The 23,250-nt window shown below is 38.4% G+C and overlaps 1 protein-coding gene across 1 annotated transcript; it reads right to left on the bottom strand.

The window, feature by feature from the left end:
- Positions 1–13,498: 13,498 nt before the first annotated feature.
- MS3_00010242 (uncharacterized protein) lies at positions 13,499–23,040 on the bottom strand (the record flags this gene model as incomplete). Its single annotated transcript, XM_051218602.1, has 5 exons — positions 23,008–23,040; positions 17,221–17,321; positions 16,894–17,173; positions 13,882–14,130; positions 13,499–13,594 (listed from the first exon to the last, which is right to left on the bottom strand). Exons 3-5 carry the CDS (start codon positions 17,023–17,025, stop codon positions 13,499–13,501), a joined length of 477 nt encoding a protein of 158 aa, XP_051075390.1. The 5' UTR covers positions 17,026–17,173; positions 17,221–17,321; positions 23,008–23,040.
- Between the last annotated feature and the right edge of the window lie 210 nt (positions 23,041–23,250).

The raw sequence follows: 23,250 nt of genomic DNA, 5'->3' as shown, positions 1-23,250 counted from the left end.
TCACACCAACTCATTCATTATCCTTATCAACGAACACCCCAACAATTCGCTCTATGCTTCGTCAATTGCTACAAATACATTCTGCACTTCTATATATCTATATCTATATAGATGGAAATATCTACACATATATTGATTCGTGTATATATAGATACATGTATATACATTCATAACTACAAGATATTCTGTCCGTGTCAATTACTGCACGCATGAATATACTGAGGCTCTACTTGAATCATTTCACCACGATCTCTGACCATTTTGATTAGTAACAGTCACAGTTGGATAATAACAATCCGCAAATCCCATGTTCTAAAGACACGAGCAAATTCAGAACGAAATGCGTCACACCGAGCTCGCCAATTCATAGACAGACTGATATCTGACCATCGTCATGTGTCTCGTAATTCCACAACAAGTTGTCATGCTGCAACACAAGCCAACCTGAAACGGCTGCTCACATGACTAGCTCGTATTAGCGCATACGTTTCACACACTCACCTGAAACCCTAATCCTACCAGACACGGAAGATCACTGACGAACGTCTCATGCAGACCAGATGACGACGTGGTGGCAATCCGTGGAGAAGCCTGTGACAACTGATGTTCACTTCTTCCGTGGTCTATGCAGACCGTCTAAACTCTGTTTTACCAACAAGCCTCATCAGAACCTATCCATTTGTGTCGCGTGTGTCTGAGAATATCTGTCAAATGTTTGTGTAGACGAACTGTTCTGGGGAGAGAGAAAGTCGCATCACCATGCAAACCAACCTACCGAATGCTCAGCTCCACTATCCACTCTTCAACAGGTCGACACCTAACCCCTGACAAAAGTGTCGCCGAAGTACACAAACAGTTGCACAATTCTGTCGAGATAATAATCTCACATGATATGCTCCAAGTGTATCTGAGTCGAGTGAAAAACAGGTTTCCGGTGGTACGCTCCTCTCTCTCTCTCTCTCTCTCTCTGTGCATTGCTCAACATTCAACGCTTCTCGTTGAATGAGTTCGTGTTAGAATTAACCGGACGGGAGCTCCTCAATTATTTCCACTGAGTCCAACTGACGATAGACTATGACGGTGCTGTTGACAGCTGGGTATATAATATCATCAGCTCCGGTGTTCCAATTGATTGATCGTCTTGTAAGTGGTTTAGTTGACTGGAGTCGATGCCTACTTGTATGTGAACTTGTGAGTTTCGAGTTGAACAGGGACGAGTGTGTTTCGTCACGGTTGGTGATCAGTGGTGACAGTTAGTAAAATTAGCACGACTGGAACATGATCTCAATTCGAAGTGGTTGCAAACACACTGCCTCCAGGGAGGATCGAACTCCCGACCCCTGGTTTACTAGACCAGTGCTCTATCCACTGAGCTATGGAGGCGCATCAGTCTGCCACCAACACCAAACTCATCACAATACAACTCACAAATATCCTACTACAACCACCTCCACACACACGCACACACACACACTCACACTCACACTCACACTCACACAACATCACCTCAAAACAAACACAAACAATCCACGTCCTACAACTGACTCCATCCACTCTTACAAACACCACATTTATACATCAACAACAAACACCGACACTACAACTTCGACTACCACATAACTAGCACGACACCTGAAAATCACACATATTATCAAGTAACATCAACATATTCTCACTTACTACAGACACCTCCGAATCACACCAACTCATTCATTATCCTTATCAACGAACACCCCAACAATTCGCTCTATGCTTCGTCAATTGCTACAAATACATTCTGCACTTCTATATATCTATATCTATATAGATGGAAATATCTACACATATATTGATTCGTGTATATATAGATACATGTATATACATTCATAACTACAAGATATTCTGTCCGTGTCAATTACTGCACGCATGAATATACTGAGGCTCTACTTGAATCATTTCACCACGATCTCTGACCATTTTGATTAGTAACAGTCACAGTTGGATAATAACAATCCGCAAATCCCATGTTCTAAAGACACGAGCAAATTCAGAACGAAATGCGTCACACCGAGCTCGCCAATTCATAGACAGACTGATATCTGACCATCGTCATGTGTCTCGTAATTCCACAACAAGTTGTCATGCTGCAACACAAGCCAACCTGAAACGGCTGCTCACATGACTAGCTCGTATTAGCGCATACGTTTCACACACTCACCTGAAACCCTAATCCTACCAGACACGGAAGATCACTGACGAACGTCTCATGCAGACCAGATGACGACGTGGTGGCAATCCGTGGAGAAGCCTGTGACAACTGATGTTCACTTCTTCCGTGGTCTATGCAGACCGTCTAAACTCTGTTTTACCAACAAGCCTCATCAGAACCTATCCATTTGTGTCGCGTGTGTCTGAGAATATCTGTCAAATGTTTGTGTAGACGAACTGTTCTGGGGAGAGAGAAAGTCGCATCACCATGCAAACCAACCTACCGAATGCTCAGCTCCACTATCCACTCTTCAACAGGTCGACACCTAACCCCTGACAAAAGTGTCGCCGAAGTACACAAACAGTTGCACAATTCTGTCGAGATAATAATCTCACATGATATGCTCCAAGTGTATCTGAGTCGAGTGAAAAACAGGTTTCCGGTGGTACGCTCCTCTCTCTCTCTCTCTCTCTCTCTCTGTGCATTGCTCAACATTCAACGCTTCTCGTTGAATGAGTTCGTGTTAGAATTAACCGGACGGGAGCTCCTCAATTATTTCCACTGAGTCCAACTGACGATAGACTATGACGGTGCTGTTGACAGCTGGGTATATAATATCATCAGCTCCGGTGTTCCAATTGATTGATCGTCTTGTAAGTGGTTTAGTTGACTGGAGTCGATGCCTACTTGTATGTGAACTTGTGAGTTTCGAGTTGAACAGGGACGAGTGTGTTTCGTCACGGTTGGTGATCAGTGGTGACAGTTAGTAAAATTAGCACGACTGGAACATGATCTCAATTCGAAGTGGTTGCAAACACACTGCCTCCAGGGAGGATCGAACTCCCGACCCCTGGTTTACTAGACCAGTGCTCTATCCACTGAGCTATGGAGGCGCATCAGTCTGCCACCAACACCAAACTCATCACAATACAACTCACAAATATCCTACTACAACCACCTCCACACACACGCACACACACGCACTCACACTCACACTCACACTCACACAACATCACCTCAAAACAAACACAAACAATCCACGTCCTACAACTGACTCCATCCACTCTTACAAACACCACATTTATACATCAACAACAAACACCGACACTACAACTTCGACTACCACATAACTAGCACGACACCTGAAAATCACACATATTATCAAGTAACATCAACATATTCTCACTTACTACAGACACCTCCGAATCACACCAACCCATTCATTATCCTTATCAACGAACACCCCAACAATTCGCTCTATGCTTCGTCAATTGCTACAAATACATTCTGCACTTCTATATATCTATATCTATATAGATGGAAATATCTACACATATATTGATTCGTGTATATATAGATACATGTATATACATTCATAACTACAAGATATTCTGTCCGTGTCAATTACTGCACGCATGAATATACTGAGGCTCTACTTGAATCATTTCACCACGATCTCTGACCATTTTGATTAGTAACAGTCACAGTTGGATAATAACAATCCGCAAATCCCATGTTCTAAAGACACGAGCAAATTCAGAACGAAATGCGTCACACCGAGCTCGCCAATTCATAGACAGACTGATATCTGACCATCGTCATGTGTCTCGTAATTCCACAACAAGTTGTCATGCTGCAACACAAGCCAACCTGAAACGGCTGCTCACATGACTAGCTCGTATTAGCGCATACGTTTCACACACTCACCTGAAACCCTAATCCTACCAGACACGGAAGATCACTGACGAACGTCTCATGCAGACCAGATGACGACGTGGTGGCAATCCGTGGAGAAGCCTGTGACAACTGATGTTCACTTCTTCCGTGGTCTATGCAGACCGTCTAAACTCTGTTTTACCAACAAGCCTCATCAGAACCTATCCATTTGTGTCGCGTGTGTCTGAGAATATCTGTCAAATGTTTGTGTAGACGAACTGTTCTGGGGAGAGAGAAAGTCGCATCACCATGCAAACCAACCTACCGAATGCTCAGCTCCACTATCCACTCTTCAACAGGTCGACACCTAACCCCTGACAAAAGTGTCGCCGAAGTACACAAACAGTTGCACAATTCTGTCGAGATAATAATCTCACATGATATGCTCCAAGTGTATCTGAGTCGAGTGAAAAACAGGTTTCCGGTGGTACGCTCCTCTCTCTCTCTCTCTCTCTCTCTGTGCATTGCTCAACATTCAACGCTTCTCGTTGAATGAGTTCGTGTTAGAATTAACCGGACGGGAGCTCCTCAATTATTTCCACTGAGTCCAACTGACGATAGACTATGACGGTGCTGTTGACAGCTGGGTATATAATATCATCAGCTCCGGTGTTCCAATTGATTGATCGTCTTGTAAGTGGTTTAGTTGACTGGAGTCGATGCCTACTTGTATGTGAACTTGTGAGTTTCGAGTTGAACAGGGACGAGTGTGTTTCGTCACGGTTGGTGATCAGTGGTGACAGTTAGTAAAATTAGCACGACTGGAACATGATCTCAATTCGAAGTGGTTGCAAACACACTGCCTCCAGGGAGGATCGAACTCCCGACCCCTGGTTTACTAGACCAGTGCTCTATCCACTGAGCTATGGAGGCGCATCAGTCTGCCACCAACACCAAACTCATCACAATACAACTCACAAATATCCTACTACAACCACCTCCACACACACGCACACACACACGCACTCACACTCACACTCACACAACATCACCTCAAAACAAACACAAACAATCCACGTCCTACAACTGACTCCATCCACTCTTACAAACACCACATTTATACATCAACAACAAACACCGACACTACAACTTCGACTACCACATAACTAGCACGACACCTGAAAATCACACATATTATCAAGTAACATCAACATATTCTCACTTACTACAGACACCTCCGAATCACACCAACTCATTCATTATCCTTATCAACGAACACCCCAACAATTCGCTCTATGCTTCGTCAATTGCTACAAATACATTCTGCACTTCTATATATCTATATCTATATAGATGGAAATATCTACACATATATTGATTCGTGTATATATAGATACATGTATATACATTCATAACTACAAGATATTCTGTCCGTGTCAATTACTGCACGCATGAATATACTGAGGCTCTACTTGAATCATTTCACCACGATCTCTGACCATTTTGATTAGTAACAGTCACAGTTGGATAATAACAATCCGCAAATCCCATGTTCTAAAGACACGAGCAAATTCAGAACGAAATGCGTCACACCGAGCTCGCCAATTCATAGACAGACTGATATCTGACCATCGTCATGTGTCTCGTAATTCCACAACAAGTTGTCATGCTGCAACACAAGCCAACCTGAAACGGCTGCTCACATGACTAGCTCGTATTAGCGCATACGTTTCACACACTCACCTGAAACCCTAATCCTACCAGACACGGAAGATCACTGACGAACGTCTCATGCAGACCAGATGACGACGTGGTGGCAATCCGTGGAGAAGCCTGTGACAACTGATGTTCACTTCTTCCGTGGTCTATGCAGACCGTCTAAACTCTGTTTTACCAACAAGCCTCATCAGAACCTATCCATTTGTGTCGCGTGTGTCTGAGAATATCTGTCAAATGTTTGTGTAGACGAACTGTTCTGGGGAGAGAGAAAGTCGCATCACCATGCAAACCAACCTACCGAATGCTCAGCTCCACTATCCACTCTTCAACAGGTCGACACCTAACCCCTGACAAAAGTGTCGCCGAAGTACACAAACAGTTGCACAATTCTGTCGAGATAATAATCTCACATGATATGCTCCAAGTGTATCTGAGTCGAGTGAAAAACAGGTTTCCGGTGGTACGCTCCTCTCTCTCTCTCTCTCTCTCTCTGTGCATTGCTCAACATTCAACGCTTCTCGTTGAATGAGTTCGTGTTAGAATTAACCGGACGGGAGCTCCTCAATTATTTCCACTGAGTCCAACTGACGATAGACTATGACGGTGCTGTTGACAGCTGGGTATATAATATCATCAGCTCCGGTGTTCCAATTGATTGATCGTCTTGTAAGTGGTTTAGTTGACTGGAGTCGATGCCTACTTGTATGTGAACTTGTGAGTTTCGAGTTGAACAGGGACGAGTGTGTTTCGTCACGGTTGGTGATCAGTGGTGACAGTTAGTAAAATTAGCACGACTGGAACATGATCTCAATTCGAAGTGGTTGCAAACACACTGCCTCCAGGGAGGATCGAACTCCCGACCCCTGGTTTACTAGACCAGTGCTCTATCCACTGAGCTATGGAGGCGCATCAGTCTGCCACCAACACCAAACTCATCACAATACAACTCACAAATATCCTACTACAACCACCTCCACACACACGCACACACACGCACTCACACTCACACTCACACTCACACAACATCACCTCAAAACAAACACAAACAATCCACGTCCTACAACTGACTCCATCCACTCTTACAAACACCACATTTATACATCAACAACAAACACCGACACTACAACTTCGACTACCACATAACTAGCACGACACCTGAAAATCACACATATTATCAAGTAACATCAACATATTCTCACTTACTACAGACACCTCCGAATCACACCAACTCATTCATTATCCTTATCAACGAACACCCCAACAATTCGCTCTATGCTTCGTCAATTGCTACAAATACATTCTGCACTTCTATATATCTATATCTATATAGATGGAAATATCTACACATATATTGATTCGTGTATATATAGATACATGTATATACATTCATAACTACAAGATATTCTGTCCGTGTCAATTACTGCACGCATGAATATACTGAGGCTCTACTTGAATCATTTCACCACGATCTCTGACCATTTTGATTAGTAACAGTCACAGTTGGATAATAACAATCCGCAAATCCCATGTTCTAAAGACACGAGCAAATTCAGAACGAAATGCGTCACACCGAGCTCGCCAATTCATAGACAGACTGATATCTGACCATCGTCATGTGTCTCGTAATTCCACAACAAGTTGTCATGCTGCAACACAAGCCAACCTGAAACGGCTGCTCACATGACTAGCTCGTATTAGCGCATACGTTTCACACACTCACCTGAAACCCTAATCCTACCAGACACGGAAGATCACTGACGAACGTCTCATGCAGACCAGATGACGACGTGGTGGCAATCCGTGGAGAAGCCTGTGACAACTGATGTTCACTTCTTCCGTGGTCTATGCAGACCGTCTAAACTCTGTTTTACCAACAAGCCTCATCAGAACCTATCCATTTGTGTCGCGTGTGTCTGAGAATATCTGTCAAATGTTTGTGTAGACGAACTGTTCTGGGGAGAGAGAAAGTCGCATCACCATGCAAACCAACCTACCGAATGCTCAGCTCCACTATCCACTCTTCAACAGGTCGACACCTAACCCCTGACAAAAGTGTCGCCGAAGTACACAAACAGTTGCACAATTCTGTCGAGATAATAATCTCACATGATATGCTCCAAGTGTATCTGAGTCGAGTGAAAAACAGGTTTCCGGTGGTACGCTCCTCTCTCTCTCTCTCTCTCTCTCTGTGCATTGCTCAACATTCAACGCTTCTCGTTGAATGAGTTCGTGTTAGAATTAACCGGACGGGAGCTCCTCAATTATTTCCACTGAGTCCAACTGACGATAGACTATGACGGTGCTGTTGACAGCTGGGTATATAATATCATCAGCTCCGGTGTTCCAATTGATTGATCGTCTTGTAAGTGGTTTAGTTGACTGGAGTCGATGCCTACTTGTATGTGAACTTGTGAGTTTCGAGTTGAACAGGGACGAGTGTGTTTCGTCACGGTTGGTGATCAGTGGTGACAGTTAGTAAAATTAGCACGACTGGAACATGATCTCAATTCGAAGTGGTTGCAAACACACTGCCTCCAGGGAGGATCGAACTCCCGACCCCTGGTTTACTAGACCAGTGCTCTATCCACTGAGCTATGGAGGCGCATCAGTCTGCCACCAACACCAAACTCATCACAATACAACTCACAAATATCCTACTACAACCACCTCCACACACACGCACACACACACACGCACTCACACTCACACTCACACTCACACAACATCACCTCAAAACAAACACAAACAATCCACGTCCTACAACTGACTCCATCCACTCTTACGAACACCACATTTATACATCAACAACAAACACCGACACTACAACTTCGACTACCACATAACTAGCACGACACCTGAAAATCACACATATTATCAAGTAACATCAACATATTCTCACTTACTACAGACACCTCCGAATCACACCAACTCATTCATTATCCTTATCAACGAACACCCCAACAATTCGCTCTATGCTTCGTCAATTGCTACAAATACATTCTGCACTTCTATATATCTATATCTATATAGATGGAAATATCTACACATATATTGATTCGTGTATATATAGATACATGTATATACATTCATAACTACAAGATATTCTGTCCGTGTCAATTACTGCACGCATGAATATACTGAGGCTCTACTTGAATCATTTCACCACGATCTCTGACCATTTTGATTAGTAACAGTCACAGTTGGATAATAACAATCCGCAAATCCCATGTTCTAAAGACACGAGCAAATTCAGAACGAAATGCGTCACACCGAGCTCGCCAATTCATAGACAGACTGATATCTGACCATCGTCATGTGTCTCGTAATTCCACAACAAGTTGTCATGCTGCAACACAAGCCAACCTGAAACGGCTGCTCACATGACTAGCTCGTATTAGCGCATACGTTTCACACACTCACCTGAAACCCTAATCCTACCAGACACGGAAGATCACTGACGAACGTCTCATGCAGACCAGATGACGACGTGGTGGCAATCCGTGGAGAAGCCTGTGACAACTGATGTTCACTTCTTCCGTGGTCTATGCAGACCGTCTAAACTCTGTTTTACCAACAAGCCTCATCAGAACCTATCCATTTGTGTCGCGTGTGTCTGAGAATATCTGTCAAATGTTTGTGTAGACGAACTGTTCTGGGGAGAGAGAAAGTCGCATCACCATGCAAACCAACCTACCGAATGCTCAGCTCCACTATCCACTCTTCAACAGGTCGACACCTAACCCCTGACAAAAGTGTCGCCGAAGTACACAAACAGTTGCACAATTCTGTCGAGATAATAATCTCACATGATATGCTCCAAGTGTATCTGAGTCGAGTGAAAAACAGGTTTCCGGTGGTACGCTCCTCTCTCTCTCTCTCTCTCTCTCTCTCTGTGCATTGCTCAACATTCAACGCTTCTCGTTGAATGAGTTCGTGTTAGAATTAACCGGACGGGAGCTCCTCAATTATTTCCACTGAGTCCAACTGACGATAGACTATGACGGTGCTGTTGACAGCTGGGTATATAATATCATCAGCTCCGGTGTTCCAATTGATTGATCGTCTTGTAAGTGGTTTAGTTGACTGGAGTCGATGCCTACTTGTATGTGAACTTGTGAGTTTCGAGTTGAACAGGGACGAGTGTGTTTCGTCACGGTTGGTGATCAGTGGTGACAGTTAGTAAAATTAGCACGACTGGAACATGATCTCAATTCGAAGTGGTTGCAAACACACTGCCTCCAGGGAGGATCGAACTCCCGACCCCTGGTTTACTAGACCAGTGCTCTATCCACTGAGCTATGGAGGCGCATCAGTCTGCCACCAACACCAAACTCATCACAATACAACTCACAAATATCCTACTACAACCACCTCCACACACACGCACACACACACACGCACTCACACTCACACTCACACTCACACAACATCACCTCAAAACAAACACAAACAATCCACGTCCTACAACTGACTCCATCCACTCTTACAAACACCACATTTATACATCAACAACAAACACCGACACTACAACTTCGACTACCACATAACTAGCACGACACCTGAAAATCACACATATTATCAAGTAACATCAACATATTCTCACTTACTACAGACACCTCCGAATCACACCAACCCATTCATTATCCTTATCAACGAACACCCCAACAATTCGCTCTATGCTTCGTCAATTGCTACAAATACATTCTGCACTTCTATATATCTATATCTATATAGATGGAAATATCTACACATATATTGATTCGTGTATATATAGATACATGTATATACATTCATAACTACAAGATATTCTGTCCGTGTCAATTACTGCACGCATGAATATACTGAGGCTCTACTTGAATCATTTCACCACGATCTCTGACCATTTTGATTAGTAACAGTCACAGTTGGATAATAACAATCCGCAAATCCCATGTTCTAAAGACACGAGCAAATTCAGAACGAAATGCGTCACACCGAGCTCGCCAATTCATAGACAGACTGATATCTGACCATCGTCATGTGTCTCGTAATTCCACAACAAGTTGTCATGCTGCAACACAAGCCAACCTGAAACGGCTGCTCACATGACTAGCTCGTATTAGCGCATACGTTTCACACACTCACCTGAAACCCTAATCCTACCAGACACGGAAGATCACTGACGAACGTCTCATGCAGACCAGATGACGACGTGGTGGCAATCCGTGGAGAAGCCTGTGACAACTGATGTTCACTTCTTCCGTGGTCTATGCAGACCGTCTAAACTCTGTTTTACCAACAAGCCTCATCAGAACCTATCCATTTGTGTCGCGTGTGTCTGAGAATATCTGTCAAATGTTTGTGTAGACGAACTGTTCTGGGGAGAGAGAAAGTCGCATCACCATGCAAACCAACCTACCGAATGCTCAGCTCCACTATCCACTCTTCAACAGGTCGACACCTAACCCCTGACAAAAGTGTCGCCGAAGTACACAAACAGTTGCACAATTCTGTCGAGATAATAATCTCACATGATATGCTCCAAGTGTATCTGAGTCGAGTGAAAAACAGGTTTCCGGTGGTACGCTCCTCTCTCTCTCTCTCTCTCTCTCTCTCTGTGCATTGCTCAACATTCAACGCTTCTCGTTGAATGAGTTCGTGTTAGAATTAACCGGACGGGAGCTCCTCAATTATTTCCACTGAGTCCAACTGACGATAGACTATGACGGTGCTGTTGACAGCTGGGTATATAATATCATCAGCTCCGGTGTTCCAATTGATTGATCGTCTTGTAAGTGGTTTAGTTGACTGGAGTCGATGCCTACTTGTATGTGAACTTGTGAGTTTCGAGTTGAACAGGGACGAGTGTGTTTCGTCACGGTTGGTGATCAGTGGTGACAGTTAGTAAAATTAGCACGACTGGAACATGATCTCAATTCGCAGTGGTTGCAAACACACTGCCTCCAGGGAGGATCGAACTCCCGACCCCTGGTTTACTAGACCAGTGCTCTATCCACTGAGCTATGGAGGCGCATCAGTCTGCCACCAACACCAAACTCATCACAATACAACTCACAAATATCCTACTACAACCACCTCCACACACACGCACACACACACACGCACTCACACTCACACTCACACTCACACAACATCACCTCAAAACAAACACAAACAATCCACGTCCTACAACTGACTCCATCCACTCTTACAAACACCACATTTATACATCAACAACAAACACCGACACTACAACTTCGACTACCACATAACTAGCACGACACCTGAAAATCACACATATTATCAAGTAACATCAACATATTCTCACTTACTACAGACACCTCCGAATCACACCAACCCATTCATTATCCTTATCAACGAACACCCCAACAATTCGCTCTATGCTTCGTCAATTGCTACAAATACATTCTGCACTTCTATATATCTATATCTATATAGATGGAAATATCTACACATATATTGATTCGTGTATATATAGATACATGTATATACATTCATAACTACAAGATATTCTGTCCGTGTCAATCACTGCACGCATGAATATACTGAGGCTCTACTTGAATCATTTCACCACGATCTCTGACCATTTTGATTAGTAACAGTCACATTAGGATAAGAACTATCAGCTAAAATCATATTTTTCTGACTCGAGTATTTTCATTTTCGTTTGTTGTCTAACGATATGAAGCCTTATTGTGCACGAGTTTTGTTAACTGTAACTGCACGTATTTGCCGTCCCTTTTTATTGCTTTCTCTATTTTTCTTACTCCAATCGATGTGTTTTCTCAACCAAATTTTTAGCAACCTTCGCAAACGTGTACTATCAGTTTTCATGTTTTTTACTATTCATTATGGTAATTTTTTAAGATTACATTTTGCCACCCCACCTGTAGTTTTTCGCTGCCTGTTTTTCTTCTAATTCTTTGCGAATTCGAACCATCTCCTGGTTAATTAGTTCTTCTTCCCGTCTTTCTTCTGCTTGCCTCATTTTTTCGTCCTATGTTCATTGAAAACAATTTAGTAGAAATTATTGGCGAATTTAATTAAAAAGTCCTATTTTTATATATATCTGCATACATGTAGAGAGAAAGTGAGAGTGTTTAAGAAATTTTCAATCTTTTCTATGCATGATTTTCTGTAAGACACAATGTTATACCTTGAAATTGTTTTCCCAAACATATTGACGTATAGATCGATATTTTTTCATCATAACTGCCTATCGAACCCATTGATAACGCCTTTGGTTGTAATCACAATAACAACGATTAACTTTCCTACGTTTTACTGTAAATTTCCAAAATCATCCAACCTGACGTCATCTTTCTTTTCTAGCCGAATCTAAATTCTTATTTGAGAGCGGCGTGAAGGAAGTAAATTTGATGCAAAAATCACGCCTAATAAAAATGTTTCTTTCTAACACTTCACAATATTATCATAAAATTAAAAAAACTTGGGTAAACATGTAATAAAGTCAAGAAGAAAAATCTGAGAAAACGTGGAACGAATAGATTTGTTGAGATTAGTTTAATTGGATAATAGTTATTGTGGTGAATAAACACTAGCAAGAGAGATAACGGAGGCCACAGAGCACCTGATATCTGTTTATTCCACTGTGGGACTCATTGCCATTGTGTACCTGTGGCCTGGCTTACAATTTAATTCTGGACCTTTAGACAATCCCTAGTGACCTGTTTTATGACAAACTTCCGGATTTCGTACTGAAAATTGTGATTAGTGAAGTTCAATTTTGTCATGTATGAGGCGGATACCTTCCAACACTATCTGATGAATCCTGTACTACATCACCAACCAAAAACATGGATAGCTGAGTAATAATCCAGAAGTCTACATGTAACATGCTAACTGTGAAACCTAGAGTTCTTGAATTGAATCATCAGTTATCCAGTGTTTCCTAGCTTTTAGTCTATCTTCACCTCATTTAAATCCGTAGCGTAAACTATCTTTAGGATATAAGGTCATAAGATCTTCAAGATTTATAGAAGTGTAACGGATGGATGTGGATGAACTGTTCTGAAGTAATAGGAAACTACAAAACAAACTTCAGTCTATAACCTAATGATAAACAAGTTTTGATGTTTAGAATTAAATAAAACTGTGGAAAACATAAATGCTGTATAAACTTTTGAAATTATTTATTATGTTTATTAGCTGAACTATTTGTCATAAACTACATGAAAGATGACAATAAATAAATTTCCACACATACATGCACAGAATAGTAAAAAATCAAAAGCGGTGCATTGAGTTTTCTATAAGAGATAATTATAATATAAAAATGTATGATCAAAAATATATACCTGTTTTGCTTTGTACAAAATTTGTGCTTTTATTTGACGATTAGTAGCTTCAAGAATACGACGAGATTCTAATTCTTTTTGTCGTAGTTCGCGTCGTGCTTTAGCCTCTTCTTGACGTAAGAGAATTTTTTCCAATGTAGACTGACGTTGGCGTGTATAACCAATGTGGGGTAAATCTAAGTCTTTAGAATTATGTTCTGTAAAGTGATTATTTTTCAAGTGATTATCAACTTCATAGTCATCTGAAAACTTAAATTTCGAAAAACCAATGAAATTCATCGATCCATGGAACTATATCAACATTGTAGTAGTGTGAAATTTTCTTAAGCTAAACAGTAGTGTAGTGGCATTGGACCATAACCACACAATCTTCAAAGCTGAACACAACACTACTCGGAAAATAGATATTCAATATTTAACGCGGAGAAATACCTAGCGATGGAGAAGGCGCGAACAATGAGTTGAATGGATTAGAGTTTATCGAATGGCATGGCTCGGCCATGCAGGCGTGGTTTCTGCTGAATGTTACCTTATATCTTCTATTCACAATAAATATATTGTTCCTTCTCTAGCCTAAGCTTGTTCTTCATCATGTATTGGTAATTGCTATGATACAGTGAGTTGGTGTAGACAATGATGTGACTTCCACGCAAGATCTTATAGATTAGGCAGTTATATCATGACAAATCTACAATTTTAGGATTAAGTCTATTATTAGAGCAGTACTAATATCATAGTAGACCATAGTTCTACATTGGTTAGCCCGACTAAAGAAACGCGACCTATTACTAATAGTCCTTATTTCCACTTCAACTTTCTCGATCGATTTTATATTTATGTTAACCCAGTATTCTAATGGTCCTCTGATTAATGCTCATATGCATTATCGTAATGTTATATTGATTAGTCCTCATGACATACTAGCTCAATCCATAATAGAAACTGGTTCGTTAACAAGCTTTCATAGCATTTACATGCTTCAGCGACATAGACTTGTTTAAACATCAAGCTCTAGCAAAAATGACCTGTGAATTACGTAAATATACATTGACTAACAATGCAATCAAGGACTAAACAGTTATCTGGATCTAATTCTTAGTGTCCCATTAAATGTCTATCTATACAATATAAAAGCATATGTGCATCCTGTGAGGATTCTCTCGGTATCGCCATTAAGTCACGAGTATTTGTAGGCACAAATGGATGGTGACTAGAAGTGGGATCCAGGATTTCCGTTTGGTTCTATTTGGGACTCGTCATCTGAGTTAACTTGCATATCATTTGATACATAAAGCACTTTTGCGAAAACGACTATTCGATCTCAATCAAAGTCGTCGCAAATTGGTTCAGTCTTTTCTTTTTACTATCATTTTGAGTTATGAAAAAGTATTTAAAGAAATATAATATTAACTTACATATAACTATAGATATAATCATCAAAACCATCCACTTAAGCTACAAATCTTCTCCACCATCTCAATAACTAAGGTATAAAAATTATGTCTATAGTCAACTTGTTTACTCCTGGAGAAGATAGATATTGTTGACCAGAACTAACATTTCTTTGAAGTTCATTACTAATGAATCAGTCGGTCAATTATTCGTAACGGAGAACCTGACATATTTGTGCATTAGTTCAAGTTGTCACACTACGTTAGCACAGAAAAATGAAATTATCAGTAAAAATAGCATAGTAGTAGAAACAGAAAAAATGTCAGTGGTGATAGAGAAAATTAGCTATAGACGACATTATTCCAGATAAAAACACTAATTCCTTGAATAAAAAAAGAATACAAGATGATTTTGGAACTAAGGATCTAAAGGTAGTCAAAGAGTGAATTCATTTTCACTATTGTAACCGATTCGGCTCTATGTTACACAACGTCTCCAACTATTGGTTTCCATAATCATTCAGGCGCTGACCATCTAGTCTAGACCTACCAACACGATTAGGCCAAACTTCCAATGACCTCATGGATTGATATCACGTTTTGGTTTGCCCACCCTTAGATCTCTTTCTATTAATTAATCACCAATCTATCCTTGTATTCATAACTACAGATATTTAATGAACAGTGGTATATACCACTGATAACCAAGGAAGAAAAACATTAAGTATACGAACGAAAAAGTAATTGTTATTACGTCCCTAATGCCTTGAATTAAGGTCCCGTTATTTGATGTTTGAACTGAAAAAATAGTATTAGCCCTTTTTTCATTGATCTATGTAAAACAAAACTGATTCAATGAAGAAAAAAATTTACGGATAAAACAGACATGTGTTTGTAATGAAACAACATGATATGTTATTAGTGGTAGTGATGCGCACAGAGACAATGATGAAAATAAATTTGATTAAGAATATATCAAAATCTGGATTGATGAGATTCTAAGAATGCTTCGGAATTTTTAGTGGGTCAGTATTCATATCAACTTGTTATAAACTGACGTATCGCGACATAGATCTGATTTATCAATCTGTACGGAAAAGATATGACAATCACATGAACGAGAGAGTTGGAGGGAACGCAAAAGTCTATACAGATAAAAAGTCTATGGTTAGAACTGGTCACAAATATGAGCATCAGGATGGACTGATTAAGCGCTCGGGAAAAAGGTGTAGAGAATCTCAGTTCTACGACAGGAGAGGCTAATAGTGATATACAGAACAAAATAAAAACTTCTCATCCAGATCGAAGAACACATGTTTCACAAGCAACCATTTGATAAATAAATCGTGAGCATCGTTTCAATGGATCAAAGTATCTTTTATGAACAGCGTACGTCTGTCAATGAAAGATTTTATATGAAGTCTGATGACTCTATCCACTCTCCGTGATCATATTAGATGCATTAACATTCGCATATATGATAACTATAAACAAAAGTTTTACAGAATTCCAGTAATATGCAAATATTTAAAATTAAGAATAACTAAATCTAAAATATGTTAGGATGTGAATCATAGATTTTTTGGTTGAATAATAAAGCTTTTATACTCTCACAACTTACGTCATTCTTCAGATTGTTGTCTTTAAATAGATGGTCCCATTCTCTTTTAATTTCTTTTCGACTAGGAGTAATTGGCTTAAAATCATCAGTCCCGCTATGTAAATCTTCAATGTCCAAAGTATTTTTAATCATCCATTCATTCAATAAGCTACGGGCTTCTGCATAAACTATAAAATTTAGTTAATTGAACTAAGGTATGCTAAAAAAAATTACCATTGAAAGTATTCAGTTGATTTGATTTGTTGAAATGTCCAGAATACATCTGATGACTTGGAAGATTCTGAAGAGTGAAGTAATTGCCAATCAAAAAGAATGACTTTAGCTTACTTTGGAAAAATGATTTTGATCAAAGCTATCGATTCGATGTATGAAATCACTTTTTTTTCATTGATAAACAAGTTAAATTAAAACATGAAAGAAGCAAGAGTCTGAAATAAATTGAAAAAGAGATTGGAAATATATGGATCCAATAAAAAAAAACACTAAAACTATGTATAACATAGTAGTCAGTATCTGAAATGTTTACATGAAGAAAGTTAAGAAATAATCATATAACCTTTAAAAAAATCCACCTAGCAACTTACATTTTATTCAGCTTATACTGATCAATATTTATGAAATACCTAATGGAAACAGCATGATTGAAAATGTATAATACTTACAAACTTAGGAGGAACAACTCATATGCTTTTTGTTCTACAGTTTATTAAAACTTTAGTACAGAAATAATGGATTTCTCTTTAATAAACAGGTCATATTATAGTGAATAGAACACGAGTGAGGACAATCGAATGTATTTAACACAAAATTACAAGACTTGTTAATAAAATCTAACAATCATAAAGTAAATGCTTAATTTGCAAAATGTTCATCAATTGTGTCAAAATGACTCATACTTCATTGTTCTTGCATTGTCATACAAATTGCATCCTGTTTCCATTATTTACTGTTCAATCCTCTTGTCTCTGCTGTTAGACCTTCTGTTCACGACTAACATCATCTACTACTTATGTCAATATAAGTAGCATACACCACAACATAAGTAGATATGAAAAAGTTATATTGATAAACTTTATTTAATCCAAAAAGATCCATGATTGGAATTATCAAAGGTTTCACTGATGCTAAAGTATTAAGATAGTTTTATACTTTCTTCGTTCTTTTGTAAGGGAATCTGACACTTATAAAATACATGCAATAATTATGAATCTATTCTTACTGACTAATGTTCATGATATTATTTTTCTTTCTTTCTGTACTCTCCTCATTAAAAAAATCATTAAACTAGAACCTACCATTTCTTCTCATGTAAAACTTCGATTTTTCAGTGGTATTTAATACACTAAATGAAATCATGGAACTCTAAATCTGATCATATATTAATCATCTAGGATTTCACACTAAAAAAATCATTGATTAATTGTTTTATAGTTACTCTAGAAGTAGAAACATTGTTTCACACTGAAAACCATAACTTTATCTTTAAATCATGTATTATACTACTTATTAGGGTTTTGCATCTTGAGTCCAAGTTGTGATATATATTGGTAAATATTATTTTAAGTTTTTTTAATATGATGGGGACAATCTTTCTGTAAATATGACAAGCTACTTAAATAATGTGATAGTAGCATCAAGGTTTTATAATTTTCAAACAGGCATTTAGCTTTTGTCCTTCAGCTTTAAAGATTTATGACGGAACAGAACTAAATAAAACTTGCTAAATTAATTTTTCTTATTATGTGACTAAATATCATGACAGAGTCACAAATAACCATTTTCCTGTTATCCTTGATTAAACACAGCCGTAGAAGTAAAATTGTACTTGGTGACTATTACAAATAGCTAGACAGGATGCAAATGAAAGTCTTTACTAAAACATCTAGATTTTTGTCAAAACTAAATTGCATAGTGGAATAAAATTCTCGGCAGTAAAAATTAAACACTGAAAATGTACAACCCTTGAATGTTACAAGCAACTAGTCATTCTTTGTTCATATACAATGTAGGTAATGTTTGTGGCTCAGAATTACAGAAGTTATAGAAATGAATACACTTAGAATATCTGCTAAAGTCTCATCCAACTTGGACTTTAAGGAGTATAAAATTTCAATATTAAATGATAAAGAACGATTCTGACAACCGCTACCTGTGAAAAGAAAAGAACTATAAATAACATTTTTCGAGTTATTATCCGAAATTCTGTCAAATGAGGAACTTACTCTTGTAAGCTAACCACAGTGTTACGATTTCATCATAATCAGCGCGTGCTGTATGGTTATATAAATGAATTTAGAATACATCCACACATTTTATTTTGGGAAAATAAGTAATATAGTGCTTTCAGGTGTAGTAAAGCAACAAAAAGCGATGACGTATATAATTAACGACTAATGATGTAATACATATATATTCGGTTAAAGGAGATCGAATTTTCCACTGCCAAGTATTTATTTAGTCTCCGTTATGTTTATGCACCAAACACTGAGAGATTGAACTAATATAATGCTTGTCAAGTGAGAGAAATATTATAGTTGATAATTATGTTAGTTGGATACTATTCAAAACAGCAGTAATCTGAATGAATGAACTATTTTAACAGTAGATAACGTGGTAATAGCAAAATGTATTATAATTGGTAATGTATCACTCTCATATATGGTATGTAAAATGAAACAGTTTCCACCACTGAATTTGATGGCACAGTAATGACTTGCTTTTTGTATTGGTAAGAATACAACTCAGTAACATATCGTAACGTTCCAGGACATTTTAAGTGATAATAACATAAATGCTCCAACTATACAGACAATTGATCGGTCACAGTCGGCCCGTCGTTTCTATTTAAAACATTGCACTTAGCCTCAGAATTTCTCAATAAGTGGTTTCATCTTATACGAGCAACACTTCGAAGACATCTGCAATTAAAAAATTTACACCATTTTGGCATGGTTTGATTATTCCCATTATTGAGCCGGTGCAGGTAATCATTAAGTTAAACATTGTACTGCAGTAGTGCCTAAAGTTAGTTTTTATTAGTAACAAATGATTATCTGAGGACAGAACGAAAGCCTTAAAGCTAAAACTAAGTTTTTCCCCAAATTTAGTTTACCTTTATGACCGATAGCATTGCCCTTGGTGCCACCAACTACTTAAATCAAATTAGAGAACCTCCGAGATTAACTGATTTTTTGGTCGATCCACATTTCAAGCTTAGAAATTATGAGCACAGACTATAAGCAGGCAAAAGTATCAACTTCTTATCTTCTGAGTTTTTTAGTTCTGAGCGACAGAGAACTAAGATACAGTTCACTGCACCCTGTTCTGCACTGAAAAAATGACGCTGTTGTACTGTTAGTAACAAAATAAGACATATCAATCGAGTTTTCAGATGAGCATAGGGTGAACAGTGCTAATCTTTTACACTGGCTATATTGGTTTAGTGAGTAATCAAACCCGATTTATGTGAACGGGTTTCAGGGACACGTAAATTATTTATGTACTGATACTTTATGACCTTATTCAACAAAGTCTGTCGTTGATTGTGACACAGAAACTGGATATTGAAAGCTCCAAAATGTTGCCTACAGCGTGGTCCTAGAAACCACTGATGATATTTTTAAAATCTAATTCTTGGTACTAGTGTTGTATGAGATAGAATATAAGGCTAAAAATAGAGTTCAATAATACGAACAAACGAGACTTTAGGAAGAGGAGTAAATCGCTTTTGACACACCTGAGAGATGATAAAAATGTGTAAATAATCGGAACTTATACTGCCAGCATGATCAAGTAGTGTTTCTTCTAGAGGAATCTGACAAAGAAATAGGGTTAGCACTGACGGTTTTACAAGCTATAAGGTATATCTATGGACCGTGAAAAACAATTACTGGGGGTCAGTCACACATATAGTTTGTGAGTGTCTATTATGTCTATACTTTTTCAGCCGTAAAAACTCCATGTAACAATAAATGGTGTGATTCGTTAGTTCTGAGATTTTCTGACCTTATCTTTGTTATCTGGACAAGCAGGAGCTCTGTTGAAGCTATATAATACTTCGAGAGAGCACACCCATACCTTTCAGACCGTAAATCTGTTATGTTCTGTCCGACTATCTCACATTCATCTTGTTTTGTGTTAAAGTGCACCAATAAACATAATTTTCATCCAAATTAATCCAAGCAAATCTTCATAAAGAGAAGGGATGTATGCCATTTCAAAATAATAGTTACCTGAGAGTTATGCTTGCATACGCAACCCAAATCAGGGGTTAGTGACCTCATGAACTAGCCTTGCTCAAATCTCGTTAGTTGTTTTCAATCCCAGTAATATTTCAAATAACTTTTTGCGACCCAATATCTGACCCCGGTTTGATCGTGGGAAGATACCGTCAACATCAATCTTCCACTCAACTCCGAATTTTACCTGGGGTAACTACGTATGTGTGGCGGAGGTAATAAGAAGCCAAATACGGGTTTTGTTGGATGAATTTACTTCAAGAACTCAGGCAGACATACCGAATAAGATACAGAGTAAAGAGGATGAGTTATCCAAATTCACTTGACCAAGCATGCCTCGGTATTTGTAGTCAGACAAAATAAGCTACAGATATGTGGTGAGTAGGATAAGCCATACACATATATACGCAGATACAAAAAGCAGTCAGTGTTAAAAACGTATAATCAACAAGGCCAAAATGTGGCTCAAGAAGAATGAATAAGTCAATCTGTCCTGAATCCATAATAACCCATGTGCACTTAACCTAGTACTAGATACTACAAACCTTAGTGACTGCCAAAAAAGGAAATGTTTTCACTATGAAAAACTGTGCGACGGGTAGAAACAAATAAGATGTATTTCAGGCTATTTGGCAAAACGTCAAGTATTTTTCGCTGAAGATTTATGAAACGGCCCTACTTTATCACAAGCACAACAAAAACCAATAAAAATTTTGCCTTGAATCATCGGATACATATGTATCTTAATACGTATAGCAAATTGTTTACACAGCCGCGTGACATATAAAAACGGAACAGACTTTTGAAACCTAGAAGCTTCTCCAACCACTATCACGCTGTTTGCATAAGATCTAACCAAGTAAAGGAAATTTTAATATTGTTGATGTCATTTGTGTCTTAATGTCTCCTGAAATAAGGTTGTCTATCCTATTACCAATACTATCACATGCAAAGAACCTTCCTTTCAAGATAAGTCTAAAACTTTTCAATTTAACTTAAGCCTTGAACTTATTTACTCAACTTCTATTTGAAGTAGTTCAGCCATCGAAATCATAAACGCAGTAGTGTCTTGTTCAAAAGGGCGTTATAAAGACCTATATCAAATAAGCATCCAGTTGGCTTCATGAGTCGTAGATCCATCCATTCAAACCAATTTAAAGAATGTCTTTTGCCGTTGACGGAAATAATTTGTTCAGTTACTTTATCACTAATTTCCCTAAAGTACGTGTACACTTTTAAAGTTATTGGTTTGGATAAAAAGACGTTATAACAGAAATCCATAACTTGATGAAATCCTACAGGTATAATATTAAATATTTTCCGTGACAAGAAACGATTAGAGTAAAAAAAATAATGTGGCGCAAACGCAAATAGGGAACTCAAGTAGTCGTGGTGCTCTCATTTTTCTAGGGGACAATAAATACTTAAATTCATAATAAGAGAATAGTGATTCCTTGAATTCTCTTCAGTTTTCGCCCTGATTTTGATATTGTTGTCAAATTTTGCCATAATTTACGATAAAGAGTGTCTTTTTCGGTAATAGAGTTTCGAAAATGTTGAATAATTTAAATTTTCTCGGTTACTATATGAATTTCTACAGGTTGACTGCATTCTCCCAAAGTTTGTCGCCTGAGTATTCCTGGCCTCAACTTATGGAGGTATTATGCGGCATCGAATTTATACAAACAAATAAGTTCGAAATAATGAGTAGACTCAAAAAGTTAGATGATACGTTTATTCAAATATCAGAACACTCTCTACTATCTATGAAAAAGTTTAAAAAGCCAAGTGCATGGTTACATTACTTTCTTAAAAACTAAAAAGGCAGGAACAAACAACACCAAAACCTTCTGATAAAGATTCTCTGTCAAATGACCTTATAATTCATTACAACTGAGTAACCCGCTATGTAAATTGTATCATATTAGCGCCTTATATATAACTGAGATACCGAGGTTGATGAAAAAACTAAAACAAAATGTCAACATTTGTGGTTAAAGAATAACGATGAGTTTTTTAAATTACTACTAGTCGATCCTTAAATGTCAGGAAAACATTCAAACTCAACTGAATAGTCTACAGTTTAAAGTTAAATCTTGAGCGGAAATTTGGAACTGTT

Source organism: Schistosoma haematobium, chromosome 1 (assembly GCF_000699445.3).
Source record: "Schistosoma haematobium chromosome 1, whole genome shotgun sequence".
Taxonomy (NCBI): domain Eukaryota; kingdom Metazoa; phylum Platyhelminthes; class Trematoda; order Strigeidida; family Schistosomatidae; genus Schistosoma; species Schistosoma haematobium.
This window is presented reverse-complemented; position numbering and strand designations above follow the sequence as displayed.